The sequence below is a fragment of the Schistocerca serialis genome, chromosome 3 (assembly GCF_023864345.2).
Source record: "Schistocerca serialis cubense isolate TAMUIC-IGC-003099 chromosome 3, iqSchSeri2.2, whole genome shotgun sequence".
Lineage (NCBI taxonomy): Eukaryota > Metazoa > Arthropoda > Insecta > Orthoptera > Acrididae > Schistocerca > Schistocerca serialis.
The window spans coordinates 876,914,354-876,933,354 of NC_064640.1; the positions used below are offsets into that span (position 1 = coordinate 876,914,354).

General features: G+C 43.2%; 1 protein-coding gene across 2 annotated transcripts in view; it reads left to right on the top strand.

Annotated features, from left to right (window-relative positions):
- Positions 1-6,076, top strand: part of LOC126471068 (cyclic AMP-responsive element-binding protein 5) — a 145,184-nt gene extending 139,108 nt beyond the window's left edge. The window contains exon 11 of one of the 2 annotated variants that reach the window (XM_050099139.1): positions 3,289-6,076. In XM_050099139.1, the coding sequence (XP_049955096.1) occupies positions 3,289-4,034 (746 nt within the window). In that variant the 3' untranslated portion in view covers positions 4,035-6,076. The remainder of the gene's footprint in view (positions 1-3,288) is intronic. The other variant, XM_050099140.1, reaches the window with a different exon arrangement.
- The last annotated feature ends 12,925 nt before the right edge of the window (positions 6,077-19,001 follow it).

Genomic DNA, 19,001 nt, shown 5'->3' on the forward strand with positions numbered 1-19,001 from the left:
AATACTGACCTTACAACTTATCTTAGAAGAAAGATTAAGGAACGGCAAACCTACGTTTCTAGCATTTGTAGACTTAGAGAAAGCTTTTGACAATGTTGACTGGAATACTCTCTTTCAAATTCTAAAGGTGGCAGCGGTAAAATACAGGGAGCGAAAGGCTATTTACAATTTGTACAGAAACCAGATGGCAGTTATAAGAGTCGAGGGGCATGAAAGGGAAGCAGCGGTTGGGAAGGGAGTGAGACAGGGTTGTAGCCTGTCCCCGATGTTATTCAATCTGTATATTGAGCAAGCAGTAAAGGAAACAAAAGAAAAATTGGGAGTAGGTATTAAAATCCATGGAGAAGAAATAAAAACTTTGAGGTTCGCCGATGACATTGTAATTCTGTCAGAGACAGCAAAGGACTTGGAAGAGCAGTTGAATGGAATGGATAGCGTCTTGAAAGGAGGATATAAGATGAACATCAACAAAAGCAAAACGAGGATAATGGAATGTATTTGAATTAAGTCGGGTGATGCTGAGGGAATTAGATTAGGAAATGAGACACTTAAAGTAGTAAAGGAGTTTTGCTATTTGGGGAGCAAAATAACTGATGATGGTCGAAGTAGAGAGGATATAAAATGTAGACTGGCAATGGGAAGGAAAGCGTTTCTGATGAAGAGAAATTTGTTAACATCGAGTATAGATTTAAGTGTCAGGAAGTCATTTCTGAAAGTATTTGTATGGAGTGTAGCCATGTATGGAAGTGAAACATGGACGATAAATAGTTTGGACAAGAAAAGAATAGAAGCTTTCGAAATGTGGTGCTACAGAAGAATGCTGAAGATTAGATGGGTAGATCACATAACTAATGAGGAAGTATTGAATAGGATTGGGGAGAAGAGAAGTTTGTGGCACAACTTGACCAGAAGAAGGGATCGGTTGGTAGGACATGTTCTGAGGCATCAAGGGATCACCAATTTAGTATTGGAGGGCAGCGTGGAGGGTAAAAATCGTAGAGGGAGAGTAAGAGATGAATACACTAAGCAGATTCAGAGGGATATAGGGTGCAGTAGGTATTGGGAGATGAAGAAGCTTGCACAGGATGGAGTAGCATGGAGAGCTGCATCAAACCAGTCTCAGGACTGAAGACCACAACAACAACAACATGTTCAGATCCGATATGATAAAGTTGCAACAGCTACATACACTACTCATGTATATACTTTGCACCACACACTGCAGATCGTAAAGATTGGCAGCAGTGATAAAGGGCATAAAGCGAAATTGTAGCACCTGATCTTTCTTTCAAATTTACATTTTACACAATGTACAGAAATTCAATGGACTGACTTCTAATAAAATTGTAGTGTTAAATGGGGAAGTAAACTCATTTTTTGATACCTGTTTCTCTAATCAAGCCTAAAATAACACTTTAAAGGTAGTGGACATATGAAGTGCGGCTCATAAGAAAAGCATTTAACAATAACAGCAGTGGTAACAAAGTATGTCATTAAGCAGATGTCTGCATTTATGCTTATGGTTTAAACACTGCTGTGGTATTTTTGGTTTACATGTTCATCAATTTTTGCTTTTTTCTGGGTGAGCACAAAGGATCATCTCCCAAAAATGCGTGTTTTGAACGTATGATTTGTAGTCATAGCATGTTGTAAAACAGCTAGATTATGTTGTATCCATGTACCAATTTCAATTTTTTTATAAGTTTTTCCTTGCTGTTACACATCTGTGATTTTTTAAGAACTTATGAAATTCATTACCACAAATTATTATATAAAAATTGTATTATACATTTAATTTTCTTTGCTTGGACAGATTTTATACAAAGTATTGGAGAAGATTGCGATTTTTAATCATTACGCCAATTACATGTGTTTCTACCCACATTTTGGGGTGTTTTAATGTTTTGCTTAATTCTGCATTTTCCTCAGTCTTGCGTTTTTTAAGTCTGGACAGCACAAAAATGTAAAATAGATGTTTCACTGCAGTGGGCAACAAATGCCACCTGTGATGGATACACCACTGAGAAGCAATTCATAATACACAATGCCCTCTTTCTGCCACCAGATGTGTATCATTATTGTTTACGAATGCACATTGCCCCCTTTTTTCTATTTTCCTTTCACTGGGATATCATAAAGTCAGAATGTGCTTGCATCAGATTCTTTCAGCAGAAAAAATGAGATTTAAAAAATTAAGAAAAGACCGTCATCATATTTCTTAACTTTTCATTTACACTATGCATCATTAGCCACAAGGCTGCAAGCAGATACTGCCATTGAATGGCTCAAGTGAAGGATACCATTTCTTACAAATACTGCACCATACCACACAGTATTGCTAATTTGTACAGAGGGCTGCATATGGGACTCTTGATTGGACCCAAATTTTTGTCATCTTAAGGGAACAGTTCAGATTTAGTCAGTATGACAGCTGGCCAGCAGCTCGGTTTTCTGTCAAGGAATAACTTTTAGTAGGGAAAAAACTGTGAGAGCTATTTGATGTATCAGGCCTGTAGCCAGATGTAGTCAACTTCTTTCACTTATTTTTCTGATAGGTGCACAGCTGAAATGTTTGTACAAAAATCAATTAAATCCCACTTTAGTCTCAAAATCTACGATTATTCAGTTATCTGGGAAAGCAGTTAAGTTCAGCCTTGGGAAATTTATATTTATTTGTCCTGTGGAGGCCATATTATTAGGTGGATGTAACACTGCTCTGACTTTCTACGAAAGGCCATTGTCCCTTATTGCCTTGCATTTGTTGACCTTACATTCACTAAAGCGAACTCCATGGAGGCAGCGAGAGAGAGAGAGAGAGAGAGAGAGAGAGAGAGAGAGAGAGAGAGAGAGAGAGAGAGATACGGAATCGTTTTCAATTATCTAGATTTGTGAATGTCTTATTTATTTATTTATTCTTAAAATTCTGTTTTATTTATTTATATGTATTTCAGGAATATTCCCAAAGTTCCCTATTGCTTTAAGTATGTACCCTAATTTGACAGGGTACAGCTCACGGTATGCTTCATCCTGTTTTCTTTTTTACCTCCACTCTTTGTATCAATGAAACTGTAACACACACTTAAACCCTGGGTTTCAGTATAAATATGTAACATTAATAACTACTTTTACTTAAAAGTATGTGTCATATCTGATAGTGGTCTTTCCCGTACAACTGAATTGTGGAGAGCCCTGTGGTGATTAAATTGATTAATCAGCGCTTGATCTTGGAAGGTTCAAACACATATTTAATAAATTCTTTTAAGTTACAGACACTTTTTCTCATTGCAGATGCCCATGTAACAGCAGTGGAAGCTGATTCGACTAATACCACAACTGTTCATCAGACAACTGCAGTCTCACGAATAAGCATATCACACCAACCTGCAACAAATAAGCCTATAGTTGCTACAAAAATTTTGCTTTCACCACCCAGCAATGAACCCAGGCATATAATATTATTAAATAGACCCCCTGTGAAACGAAATGTGGGCAATGCTACACCACCTATCAAGAAAAAGGTATGTGGAGGAGCTGTTAAACAAATTGTTAGTGGCACTAATAATCAAGTACTACAGCAGGCATACCTCATCTCATCAACAAGTGCAGATGCCGTACAAGTTGCACAGGGTAACATAGGCAATGAGTCTCTTGTACCTGCCATTTCAGTAGCAAATGTGCCCACTGTTCCTGAAATTATACCTGCAGTGCTGAAAGATTCAACTGTACCAAGTACAGACTGTAATTTAGAACTAAGTGAAACAAATCAACAGCTTGTTTCTCTGTCATTAATCAGTCAGTCGGAAGGACATTTCCCAGCTCTTGTAGTGCCTGGTGTTGCTCTAAAGTCAACATGTGATACAGTGTGTGATACAGGATTAAACAGCAGTCAAGTAGTAGAACATATGATTGATATTGACCCAAGTATGGTGAGTGTTGAAACTCATCAAGAGCCCAACAGTAGTGTTGAAAGAGACCATTCAGAAGATAGTGACATTGAAGTGGTGTATGACTCTTCATCAAAGGATGTAAGCTGAAATTGTTTTGTTGCTTGTTAATTGTTTGATAAGCACAGCACTGAATTGAATTCAGGACTGCACTTAACATTTTGTTAAAAATGTATATAAACACAGGAAAAATTATTACTCTCTACACTACCCCATTCCAGTTTAACTATGAAATATATTAAACACAATGAAGTGCAGAGACAGTTTGGATTGTGGCTTCAATTTGTTACATGTGACCTTTTTGTTTTTGCTGTAAAGAGCTAATTGTGAGAATCATGTGCACTGATGAGCCAAAACATAGTGGCCACCTCCATAATAGCTTTTTTGCCCAAATTTCAGATGAAATACATCACTGATTCTGCATATAAGGGACCTGACAGTTTGTAGGTAAGTTTGTGGGGGTATGTGGCATTAGATGTCTTCACACAGGCCATGTAATTCGCGTAAATAATGGGCCACTGATTTGCGTACCTGGCGATGGCACCTGATAGCAACTCAAATGGATTCCATAGAATTTACATCAGGCAAATTTAGCCACAGACATCCACATGAGTTCACTATAATGCTCTTCAAACCATTGTAGCACAATTCTGGCTCTGAGACATTGACAATTATACTGCTGAAAGACGACATTACTGTTGTGGAAGACATCAAGCATGAAGGGATGCAAGTAGTTCAGATTACTACCACAGGTCCCATGCAAGCACAGGAGAATGTCGCCCATAGCGTAATACTACTCCCACAGCCTGTTTCCATGTGTTTCACCACATGTTTCAAGCCACCATTCACCTCACTGATGGTGTTTGTAGAGGCAACCACCAACCTAATGTAGCAAAATTGAGATTCATCTAAAGGGCCAACACTTTTCCATTAATCAACCGTCAAATAAGAGTGGTCCCGTGCCCCCTGCAGTTGTAATTGACAATGTTGTTGGATCAACATGTGAACACGTAGGGGTTGGCTGCTGCAGAGCTCCATGTTCAACAACGTATGATGAATGGCGTGCTTTGAAACAATTGTGCGTGCACCAGCATTGTTCTCTTTTGGCAGAGATGCTACAGATCACCATCTATCCTACTTTATAGAGCAGACAAACCTCCGAACCCAGCGGCCTGAGAAGAGTTGTTTATGTCAAACCATTTAGCAACAAGTGGTAGTTTCACAGTCCTTCTACCTTTCCATAGATGCTCAGAACAGTAGCACGTGAATGTTCGACCAGCTTCCCCATTTTTGAGATACTCGTTCACAGTCTTTGTGTCATAATAATCTGCCCTTTGTTAAAGTCACTTATCTCAACGCATTTCCCCATTCGCAGCCCATATCTTCGCTAGGGAGATCCCCCGTCTGTCTCTGCACCTCTTGCACACTATTTTTACCATGTCATGTGCCTGCAATGCCACCAGGCAGCATCCAGTGTCATAGTCGGTAGTGGTCATAATGATTTGGCTTATCAGTGTATATAATTTGAGATTTCCATAATAAGAAAGTTGCTGTGTGAGGAAGATTTGTACCAGGTTGCTGATGTAATGTGTTGGGAGCTATATAAATTTTTTTTATCGTGACTATGATTGAGTTGGCTGTGTAAAACAGCCAAATGAGTTTTAGAAGCATTGTATCATTTTTTTACACTCTGACCATATAAAAATTTGATATCTACATGGATGTAGTAAACATATCATGTAACAATTATAGAGCATAAAGAGAGCATGTTTATGAAATAGAAAGTGCAACATAATTTTTTTTTATTATAAAGGATAGAATCATTACAGTTTTTATGTTATTACAATAACTTGCAGTATTGAAACTTGTGGTTAAATTTGATGGTCCATTACATGGAACAGTAATAGTTTTAGAATTTAGATGCTGCTTATAGAAGAACAGGTTGTCAGAGCTACAAGACCTAAAAATGTTAATCAATGTATATAAAGTGACAATTATACAAGAAAATGTCAATTGCTATTCATCAGGACACAAATTATCTCAGACAATTATATCTAGATGTCAATGTATTTAATATTGTCATATAAATTTGGAAAAAAATATTGGATGTAATTATATGGAGTTTTGCCTTATATCTTGCTTATTTAGCATGTCTCAGGGTGTATCATCTGCAACAGTGTTGGCACAATGTATCTGTTCTTCATTGTTGAATATTTTTTTGTGTACATTGAGAGTGTTGACACACACTTTTTCACTTGCTAGTTTTCTTAAATTTTATTATGGTTTCAGTTACCTATGCAAAATAGCATGATTTGCCAGAGTAATTATTTAGTTACTTCTTTATCCTGTTCAATGTTTCAACAAATCCTAGGAACACTAGAATGGTATCCGTGTGCACTTGTCTTTTTTTTTTTTTAATACCCAGTCTCGTGTGTGTGTGTGTGTGTGAGAGAGAGAGAGAGAGAGAGAGAGAGAGAGAGAGAGAGAGAGAGAGAGAGTAGCATTTCATTTAGGGCTGCTTTCAATCTTAAAACTATGTGCAGCATAGTCAGCAGAATTTTCAGTACAGAATGTACAAAGTAAAACTGGCCTGGAAAATATTTACAAAAATCTGATGTGGGATTGACTGTTGTTAATAAACATCACAAAAGATGCTGGAATTGGCCACCATCAACATTGATGCAATGCTGTTCTCAATTTATCAAACTGTGAGACCCATGTAACAGCTCTGCCTGAGGTGTATCAGCAATAATATTTTCAATGTTTTGCTATAACTCTTCCAGTGTGTGAGACTTATTTAAGTACACCTTACCCCTGAGTTGGCCCCACAGGTAAAAACCATAGGAAGAGATCAGGTGATTAAGATGACTAGGAGATTGCACTGCTTTTGCTGATTGTACTCTCATCACCAAACCCCTCATGCACTCATGACAAGATTGTAGAAGTAGTGTGTGCTGTTGTTCTGTTTGCTGCAAATATCCATACAGTTGTTCATTATCTGCAAGGTGATATGGATTCAACAGTTTCTGGACGTACCAGTTAGCATTAACAGTTTAGTGAAAGAATCTTGTTACAATTTGGACACAAGTCGTCATACACCAAACACCAATCCTGAGATAAAGCAATAGCTCTTCAAAGTACTGATTAGGATTTTTGGGTGCATAATGCTGCATGTTTTGTGAGATCACATACCCTGAAATGCTGAAGCAGTCCTCATCACTCAAATATAATGACACAGTGAAATACTCAGGATAGAGCATGGAGATGCAAATGCACACATGTGACAGTAACTGATTGGTGCATCAAAATCACAGTTTCCAGCATTTTCTGTGATGGACAGTTCTCCTGTACAGTAACAAGGGTTAATTCAGTCTTATAAATATTTTCTTTGCTAGTTTTATTTGGCTCACCTTGTATAATCGAGGCTATTGCTGCTATGTTCTTACTGCATCAGAAAACAGTATTCAGTTTTTATGTTTCCACAGAAATATGACTGTAAAATGAATTGCAAAAATTAGGTGCTTCAAACCTTTGTGCTCCATAGATTTTAACGACCCATATTCTCAGAATGTCTGATGACACTGCGTGAAGGCTAGAGTATTTTCTTTCTGTATGTGAAACGTTGTAAGATTGCAGTGCTGGCTCTAATCCAGGGGAACAGCAACTGTAGAGAATTAGACTGTAAAATGAGCTTCATGCCTCAAAGTTAATAGTGTGGTCAAGGTTAGCTATTGCTGACATTGAAGAAATAAAATTTTTGTGATATATTTAAAGAGAAATAATGTTGCACTGTTAGAATGTTGTTTATGTATTTTCATGAATTGTTCACACAGTGATTTCTGTGCTTGTTTACGTATTTGTTGTGAAAGTATTGCTTAGCAAACAACCAGCAATGATTTTGTTAATTTGTTTTACTAAATGATTTTGTTTTTATTTATGAATTTCTGTATATCTTATACATGTTTATATTGTTGATAAATATTTTTATTGCTGATAAATGATAATTTGTTTAGCAGACTGAATTCTGTGTGTGTGTGTGTGTATGTGGTGTGTGTGTGTGTGTGTGTGTGTGTGTGTGTGTGTTGCTTCCTCTGACAAATGTGTATGTTTAAAAAAGAAAATAAATCAATCAGTCTCTGGCTTAACACTCATAAGAATATTAGAAGTCTGACCATTAAGATAGCATCATTATTTGTAGATATCATTTGGAGGTATGAAGAAGAGCTGAAAAGTCAAAGTTTGTTGCGTACTCCGGAAATGAGCATTGGAGGAGCATGCGGAAATCTTGTATTGCGTTCCTGGGCAGTGTTCTTGTGAAATTGGTTTACAATAGCATACCTATAATCTTCTGTAAGTGTCAAGTGCGCCTCAGTTGGCCCTACAGGCAAAAATCGTAGGTAGAGATCAGACGATCAACATGGCAGTGTTAGGTTGATGACTGTAATGAGTGCTTGTGCAGTCTTGTGCTTCTGTTATGAATGAAGGGAAGGGAGAGGATGAAACTCAGTATGAGCACATAGATTCCTGCTCTCAAACAGCACCAAGGGAGCCATCAGTTTTAGCAGTTCAGCTACTCAATAAGGCCAAAAATAGCCACTGCCTCCCTCCCTCCATCATTCCCCTCCTCAATCATTCTCTCCCTCCCTCACACCTCTTTCACTCACACCTTCCCTGTCACTCACTCCTTCCTACACCCTTCCACTCTTTCCTTTTGCCTTGCTCCCTGTTTTCTTTCCTATCTCCCTCATTCACTTCCTCCTGCTAACTTCCTCGCTCTAACCTACTCACTGCTTCGCCTTTGCCCTCATCCTCCCCAAATCAATCCCCTCACCCACACAGCTCCTCCCCCTCACTCACTCGCTCACTCCCACTATTTGTTACTCATTCACCCACTTCTACCTGCCATTCCTCCCTCCATCCCCAATTCACATCCGTCCTCTTATACATACACTGATGTTCTCTCCTCCCAACACCCTGCCTATCAATCCCCCAGCCACCCCCCTTCCACAACCTCCCTGCTGCTCTTTCATAGCCATAGTGAACGTCCACCTTCCTCTTTCTGACTGCCTCTCCCCTTGTGACACCCCGTCACACCCACTCTCCATTACTCCTGGTCACTCCCTGTCTCTCCCCTGAACCCCCTTGCTCCCTGTCACTCCCTTGCTCCTCCTCTCTCCCCATCACCATCGTGCTCCCCACCACCCCCTCGCTCCCCGCCACCCCCTCCCTCCCTGCCACCCCCTCGCTCCCCACCACCCCCTCGCTCCCCGCCACCCCATCAGTCTCACTGTGGCTCAATCACTAGCCCAGCACACCTCGCTCGCTCACTCAACTGCCACTCCTTGCTTGTTCACTCGGCTGCCACACTCACTTGGCCACCACCATGCTCACTCACTCACCTGCCACTGCTACGTAGTCACATGCCACAGCCACCACTGGGCCACTAGGTGGCTCATTCACATGCCGCCGACAGTCACTTGCTGACTCGCCCGCCACCTACACTCACTCACTTGCTGACTCGCCTGACCCTGACACTCGCTGGCATGCCAGCCACTTGGTCAGTGGCATGCTGGCCGCTTGCTTGCCACTCACTCGCTCACTGGGTCGCCAGCCGCTTGCTCACTGTCCCATTCGCTGCTGCATCTCGCTTACCCACTTGCCTGTTGCCGGTTCACCTGCTGCTGCAAAATGCTTGCCAGTTTGCCCACTGCAGCAAATCACTTGCTGCCATGCCCGTCGCTGCCTAATGATAGCCGGGTTGCCTGCCGCTGCACCTTACTTGGTGACCCACCTTGCACTTGCTTACTTGTCTCTCACAGACCGCTTGCTCGCCCGCTGCCACTCTCTCACTCACTCACTCACTCACTCACTCACTGACTCTCCCTTCACTTCTTACTCACCACAACACTCACTCACAATGCCCCCCTCACCCCCTGTCCCCCCTCTGATTGCCATTGCCCTCATTGCTCACAGCCACCCTCCATGACCTGCCACTCTCTACTCACTGTCATTATGCACTTGCTGTTGCCCCCACTAACAGTCACCGCCAACTCGATGCCACCCCAACACACTGGCACCAACTCACTCATCACACTACCCTCCCTCCACTCACTGCCACCCTGCCCTCACAAGTACACTACACTCATACTCTTTCACCATCACCCCCCCCCCCCCCCACGACTGCCAGTGCCCTCACTCACTGTACCACCCTTATTCTATGCTACTGCCCTCACTCACTACCAACCACCACCACCACCACCACCACCACCACCACCACTACTTCACTGCCACCACCCTGTCATTGACACCTCTTACTCAGGGCCACATGCCATCCAATCATCGCCACCCCGTTCCCCCACTCTCTGCAACCAACTTCCTTCACTCACTGATGCACCCCCTTCCACCAGTCACCACTGCACACTCTCTCCACTCACTGCCACCCGACTTTCCCACTTACCACCACACAATCCCCCTACCCACTGGCATACAACACCAACACTCCCCCCCCCCTCACATACCTCCCCTCACAGTCACCCTTCACTGATCACCCTACCTCTGACAGCCATCCCAAACACACCACTAAACCTACACTCACTGCCACTTCCTCTCGCTCAGGGCCACCTCGCCCCAACCACGCCTTCCTCAGTTACTGCCCCAGCACCTATTAACTGCCACCCCCACTTCTGCCACTCCCACTCACTGCCAGGCCCTACCCAATGCCACACCCTCTGCCACCCCACACTCGCCGCCACCCCGCACTCTCCACCGCCCCGCACTCGCCGCCGCCCCGCACTCGCCGCCGCCCTGCACTCGCCGCCGCCCCGCACTCGCCGCCGCCCCGCACACGCACTCGCCGCCGCCGCCCCGCACACGCACTCTCCGCCGCCGCCCCGCCCTGCACTCACCCGAACTCGCCCACACCCCCCCCCCCCCTCGTTGCCACCACAACAATTACCACTATATCCACAGCCTCCCTATACTCACATCCTCCCTACACTCACTGACACTCCTCTCCCCCACCTCACTGGTCCCCACACACATTGCCAACCATTCACTGCCTAGTAGTCTGCTCCCACTCACTGCCACTTCCACCTTCACCCAATGTAACCCACCTCCAATCAATGTTACCTTCCTGTTCCACTCCCAGCCACCCATTCCTCATTCACTACCATCTTCCCCTCACACACCACCACCTCTCCCTCAATCACTGCCACACACCTCACAACCCTGCATCCCTCATGACACCCTCCCCACCTCACTGACTCCACCCCTTCATGATTCCCGTCTCCCTTCACTGACCTTCCCCCTCAAGGCCCTGCTCCCCTCAGGGCCCCCATCCCCTTCACAACCCCCATTCCCATTATGATCCCCACCCTCCTCACTACGCAACCCTCAATGCCCAAATCCCTTCATGAACCGCCCTGCCCCACCACGAACCCCAACCTGACATGTCCTGCCACTACTCCTGCAATGACCCCCGCCATCTCCCACTACCCCCGCCCTCCCCCTCTAAGTTGCTGACAATGTGTGTTACTTCATTTTCCCAACAGCCACAAGGTTTTTCCAGTTGTTTAAACTGCATATAATTCATGTCTGTAATGCACAGTATTGAGTGCTGATGGCAACAGCTACAAGTATAGAGATGATTTGACATACTTAAAAATGTGGCATTTTATTGCATTAGAATGCTAAACAGAAAGTACTGTAATCAAACTGATGCATTGGTTGTGCAGTATGAAGCGTCAGTACCAGATTTGCACTAACAAGGTGTAAAGTTTCAGCAGAAAATAAAAGAAATTTCAGTGGGGTGAAAAACCTTTCTGAATACATATACTCTGTAGCCAAAGTGTGTGCAGACACTAAAGAAACCAATGTAGGTGGTGTCATGCTAAGCATCTTGGGATATGTATGTGCAAGTACAATGAAAACCTGTTTTCTGTCGTCATGAGTCAGTGGAGGAAAATGAGTCTGAATGGGGCAGAATTAAAAAACTTGCTAGAGTCGACATTGTGAATTACTCAGAGGTCCAGTGTCCGTGTCACCATTGTTTGCAATGTTGTTATAAATCAAACCCTATCAGCATTATGATGACCCTAAAAAATTAACTGACAGCTCAGCTCAGATACAGAGCTCAAGGATGAGATGAAGTATGGTGCTTACTCTGTACCAGATCAATTTACCATAAAACACAGCTGCAATCAGGAAAGAGAAAAAACTGAAACACACTTACTTTTGAGTGAATAAGAATATTGTGGAAAGCCTTTCCCAAGAACTAAGTCTTGTACACTGTTAGTTATATGATAGAATATTTAGAATGAACTGCCATAGGTTTCTATGTGCTAAGAGTCTTTAGAGGATAGAATATTTAGAATGAACTGCCATAGGTTTCTATGTGCTAAGAGTCTTTAGAGGATGAAGTTAAATATTGTGTAGTGTATATCTTGGATTGCAAAGACAGTGTTCTTAGGGATTGCAATAAGAAATGAGAAAACTGAATTTTGCTGTAGAGAGGGTAGAAGAGGGACAGAAGTCCCAAGTGCACGTCATCATTAGAGATGTAGCAGTAAAAAAATTTGGAATAGGATTTGTATTAGTCCACGAAAATATATTTTGTTCTACAAGAAAATTGCTTATCTTCTCAGGAAAGAAATACAATTGTTGGTACATGGTCCAATCACATTAATGGAACCATCACCTATGTTCATTGTCAACATGCAACAACCACTCATAGAGTACTGGTGGCAAAATTAGTTGTGGAGGATATAAAAAGCTTGTCTGGAGGGCACAGAAAATAGTGCAGTCAACATAATGCAGAAATGGACTAACCATTTCTGAAGCAGTTTAATTTGTAAACTTTTTGCATGCCGCCATCGTTGAAGTATATCGTGCTTGGCAAAATGGCTATCCAAAATTGTCGCACCATAGGCCATTAATAACAAGAGTGAATAACAGCTGTGGAGTGTGTACAGGTGAACAGATGTGCAACTGTTGAGCTGTTGATTGCCCAGGTGAACCAAGGGGCTACCAGTAGTAGCATTCACACAGCTCCACCTGAATTCAACGTGAGAAAACGTAATTTTCACAGATGGCGTGTATTCCACAAGCAGCGACAGCCTAAGACTAGTCTGTGCCGCGAAGAAAAATATATCGCGAAGAATATCTGGCGACGACAAGAAGAAGTGATCGGTAATCGGTTTCTTGCTGGTGTTGAATTTCTGCGAGAGGAGCATGAATTCTTTGCAGAATTGAGTTAACCCTTGATAGCAGGCAGTACGCCCACATACAGAAGAATGTGCTGGTGCTTTCAGTGCAAATACTATGTAGTGATGGAGAACTCTCGCTACAGGAAGACCATTCATCTGTGCATAAGTCCGCTTTCATTCAGCAGCAGCAGGTTCCAACATGGACATTAACGTCATGGACTGGCCGCCACAGGCTGCTGGTATGAACCCAATGGAAAATATGTGGGTGCTGGTAGCGTGAACACTTGTCAAAGAACTGGCCATGAATCCAACTTCTTACAGCTGACGCCCTTTGGGACTGTGTTCTTGAAGCCTGGGAGAAAGCTACCGCTTATGGCAATTACGCGCAACGCCTCATAGATGCCATGCCAAGATGTATGATTGAAGTTGGAAATAATAGCGAATTCTGGACAACGTATTAGAGCACTGAAAGCATTTTATTTTCTTTGCTTGTTCTTCTGCGCAATTGTCTGTCAGCCATAGCCAGCATAAGAGCACTTGGAGATGGAAAAATATTGAACACTAATAAGAACTAGAAGTTAGTTTACCTTTATGTTATCCTCCCCCCCCTCACATCTCCCTTCCTTCTCTCCTGGGAGCAACAACACAGGTTGTTGCTCCCAGGACCTATCTCGAAAACATTATTCTATTTCTACAATAGCCTTCAAGTGTTTTGACTGGTTTAAGACATGCTGAGCACTATATGGGTTCAAATGAAACGATTTCCCTTATCTACCGTTAAGCAAGTCAGCTACATCACTCCATTAGAGGTTTGAACTGAAAATTTATTTAAATAACACGATGTTTGATAAAGCCCAGGAACATAATTTACTTTTCGTCCACACGCTGGGGGTTCTAGGTGGGGCGACTATCTGAAACTATTGTCTATTACTTCCACAACAAGTTCTCAATATGCTGCAGACTAAATTAAGTTGTCGGACTATTTAATAAATTGTAACCATTGCCTCAGTTGGTAGTCACATTACCACTGAGCTATAGCGATACTGCTGTGCCCTGTGCTCTGTTTGTCATAGTGATGGCTTATATACACTCCTGGAAATTGAAATAAGAACACCGTGAATTCATTGTCCCAGGAAGGGGAAACTTTATTGACACATTCCTGGGGTCAGATACATCACATGATCACACTGACAGAACCACAGGCACATAGACACAGGCAACAGAGCGTGCACAATGTCGGCACTAGTACAGTGTATATCCACCTTTTGCAGCAATGCAGGCTGCTATTCTCCCATGGAGACGATCGTAGAGATGCTGGATGTAGTCCTGTGGAACGGCTTGACATGCCATTTCCACCTGGCGCCTCAGTTGGACCAGCGTTCGTGCTGGACGTGCAGACCGCGTGAGACGACGCTTCATCCAGTCCCAAACATGCTCAATGGGGGACAGATCCGGAGATCTTGCTGGCCAGGGTAGTTGACTTACACCTTCTAGAGCACGTTGGGTGGCACGGGATACATGCGGACGTGCATTGTCCTGTTGGAACAGCAAGTTCCCTTGCCGGTCTAGGAATGGTAGAACGATGGGTTCGATGACGGTTTGGATGTACCGTGCACTATTCAGTGTCCCCTCGACGATCACCAGTGGTGTACGGCCAGTGTAGGAGATCGCTCCCCACACCATGATGGCAGGTGTTGGCCCTGTGTGCCTCGGTCGTATGCAGTCCTGATTGTGGCGCTCACCTGCACGGCGCCAAACATGCATACGACCATCATTGGCACCAAGGAAGAAGCAACTCTCATCGCTGAAGACGACACGTCTCCATTCGTCCCTCCATTCACGCCTGTCGCGACACCACTGGAGGCGGGCTGCACGATGTTGGGGCGTGAGCGGAAGACGGCCTAATGGTGTGTGGGACCGTAGCCCAGCTTCATGGAGACGGTTGCGAATGGTCCTCGCCGATACCCCAGGAGCAACAGTGTCCCTAATTTGCTGGGAAGTGGCGGTGCGGTCCCCTACGGCACTGCGTAGGATCCTACGGTCTTTGCGTGCATCCGTGCGTCGCTGCGGTCCGGTCCCAGGTCGACGGGCACGTGCACCTTCCGCCGACCACTGGCGACAACATCGATGTACTGTGGAGACCTCACGCCCTACGTGTTGAGCAATTCGGCGGTACGTCCACCTGGCCTCCCGCATGCCCACTATACGCCCTCGCTCAAAGTCCGTCAACTGCACATACGGTTCACGTCCACGCTGTCGCGGCATGCTACCAGTGTTAAAGACTGCGATGGAGCTCCGTAGGCCACGGCAAACTGGCTGACACTGACGGCGGCGGTGCACAAATGCTGCGCAGCTAGCGCCATTCGACGGCCAACACCGCGGTTCCTGGTGTGTCCGCTGTGCCGTGCGTGTGATCATTGCTTGTACAGCCCTCTCGCAGTGTCCGGAGCAAGTATGGTGGGTCTGACACACTGGTGTCAATGTGTTCTTTTTTCCATTTCCAGGAGTGTAGATATTTTACGACGTAAAAACCAAGATTAGTTGTATTATCTCTGTGGAACGAATTTTCCTGGACTCATAATCATAAATTTGATAACCCAATATCACACCTTACAAGAAAACTGTTCAGATGATTTAATTAAAACGAACTAAAATATCAAGGGAATTTAGCAGGATAATTCTGTGTGAAGCCTGGAAATAATTCCTGACGAACTGGTAAACATACGAGGGCTATCCACAAAGTACATTACGTTTTCGTTTGTCCGTTAGGGGCGGGGCTAGCGTGGCCATCTTGGTGTCATGGCATTCCGTCGCTCAGTCGGCATCCTGCCATGCTAGTGAGAGGTTTGTGCTGTAGTCCGTTGAGTTACTGCGACAGTTTGAAATGTCAGCGTTAATTGAAAATGCCGCGAAGTGTGAAGTGCGTGCTGTAATAAGGTTTCTGACTGCAAAAAACTGTACACCGATAGAAATCTATCGGCAGCTTTGTGAAGTGTATGTGGACAACATAATCACTGAAGGTGGAGTGCGTCAATGTGTCATAAAATTTAAAAATGGCCGAACTGAAGTTCACGACGAAGAGCGAAGTGGAAGACCCAGCATAGTGACTGCCGAACTTGTCGAAAAAGTCGATGCCGCGGTCTGTGAAAACCGTAATTTCACAATAGCTGAACGCACTATGAGTTCTCCACAAATTTCACGAAGTTTGTTGCACGAAATCATTACCGAAAAGCTTGGTTACCACAAGTTTTGTGCAAGATGGATAGCAAAAATCTTGATAGAGATTCACAAAAATCAGCGAATGGCTGCAGCGTTAACGTTTTTGGACGCTTACAAGAAAGATGGCGACTCATTACTCGATCGCATCGTTACTGGTGACGAAACATGGGTTAAGCATGTGAACTGCGAGACAAAATTGCAGTCAATGCAGTGGGGGCACACAAATTCCCCCCAAAAACCCAAGAAATGCATGCAGACAATGTCGGCAAGGAAGGTGATGGCGACTGTCTTTTGGGACAGAAAATGTGTGATTTTTGTGGAATTTCTGGAAAGAGGCACTACAATAAACTCTTAAAGGTATTGCCAAACTCTGCACAACCTCAGAAGAGCGATACACAACAAGCGCAGGAGAAAGTTGGGCTCAAAGATCTTGCTGATTCACGACAACACCCGGGCCCTCACGGCAAATGCCACTCGCGAAGTTCTCGAATCTTTTAAGTGGGAGTTGTTTCCTCATCCACCGTACAGTCCCGACCTGGCACCGAGCGACTTCCACTTATTCTCAGCAATGAAGAAGTGGTTGGCCATGCAGCGTTTTGATGACGACGCACAGCTTCAAGAAGAGGTAACCACGTGGTTGAAGGCGCAGGCGGCCGAATTTTACGACGAAGGAATTTCCAAGCTCGTCCATCACTACGATAAGTGCCTTAATTTAAATGGCAACTATGCAGAATAGTAGTATTAAGTGTGGCTTTCATATGTATATAATAAAAAAATTTCCAATACTTTATTTATTTTTAATTCCAAAACGTAATGTACTTTGTGGATAGCCCTCGTATTATGCGATGGTGCCAAGTATACTGGTCACAGCAATAACATATTTGCACAGCCAATAGTTTCCCTTAGCTTGTATCTTGAAGGAGCTATGCCAAGTTGACCCAGGGCTAAAATATCAAAAGTATAAGCCAATGACATTTACTCTCATTTCTATAGCTGGGCCTAGGGGCTAGAGTGTAGATACTAATAATGCTCAGATGCACCAACTGCGAGCTCAAAATCATTAATCAATATCTTTCACAGTTGTCATTGTTTTCCTTTCTTAAGCATACTACAAACTGAAAAGCATGTTCACCACACGTGATTCACTTTTCTGGTGCGTCTACAGGGGTTTCAGTGTAAGCATTATGTATACTGAAACATCGTTTGATCTTTATAGAGTAAAATAGATTATTTCTGGCGAATCCTGTCACTGGAGCCACCCACAAAACAGGGGAACACAAACGACAACATAACAACACAGCATTGATTCCCAAACGTGTATATCTACAGAGAAATTCCGAAAGCAAGTAGTATAAAGTCTCAGATCATTTAAGTGAACTCTGCAAATAAACAATGTGAAGCTACCGAAAAAGTGCGCTGCAGAAGGGTAAAACAATCAAAGAAGTGAATGTAAAATTAACCCAATACACTTACAGTACAGTCTTTAAAAAGTAATTCTATAGTAAAACCGTCAGTTGATACAATCTAACAGTTCAGGCGCAGTACCAAGTTTTTCCTATTTTTACACGTTTAACCCAAGAAGCAAATTTCTCAACATACACAAAAGCTAATAAAAAATGTGAAAATTTTGGTTCAGAAAACACACGAAAATGCATATTTAGATGTGAATAATTGCTATGATTGCTAGGTTGCAGTAGGTACTAAAGTCCGCGTCATATATCTTGGCGGCCGAGTTTAGGTTCGTTCTGAGCATCTGACGTCACAAAACACAGTCAGCCAATGAACAGGGAACGACGTTGCCAGATCTCACTGCAGTGCAGAGCACGGACGAGTGTCTTCAGTTTTAGAAACGTTCAGTCATAAATAAAGTAATAGAACAAAAGCCATGTCTTGATAGCACACTTTCTTTTATAGAAAGTTTGTAAAAAGTGTTCTTTATACCAATTGCTTCATATTATATTAATTAATTAAACCAAACAAGCAATAAGACTCCTAATTCAGGCGATAACAAGGGAAGGTGTTTGTATCAATCTCACGAACCGCTTTTTCGCAATAAAGAACAGCGGTAATTGTTTATTTCCTATTGTACTTCGACGAAGCATGAGTAATTCATAGTCATACCAATAGTGTTTGTCAGTATTTTGCTTGACATATTAGAATCCTTATGGAGTATTTCTGCCACACGAGCTGCGTTAGCGTAATGGTTAAAGTGCTGAGCTACTAAGCGATAAGTTATGAGTTCAAACCTTGTGTGGTGCATAAATTTTTCTTTATTTAAAAACAATATCGAAGTGTCTTACTTCAAGAATTTTATTCGTTTGAATGGAGTTCTCTGGAATTTCTAGTGCTTTGTCTCTTCATTAACCCTTTCAACCCTTTCGCTGCTGCAGACACGTGTTTCCCGCATTCCGCGCTGTGCACGATTTTGTCATCACTGCACTGCTTGCCTGTGCAGACACACGGTGTTCCGACTGCTTTGACACACTTTATCATTCGATTTCACAAAAACTATTTGGCCCAAAAATTTGATTTTTACACATCATCTTGACTGATGCCTTCCCCCCCATACATGACTAAATTTTGTTTCGATGTTCAACGCAGTTATTGTGCAGCATTAAATGTAGTAAACCATTGC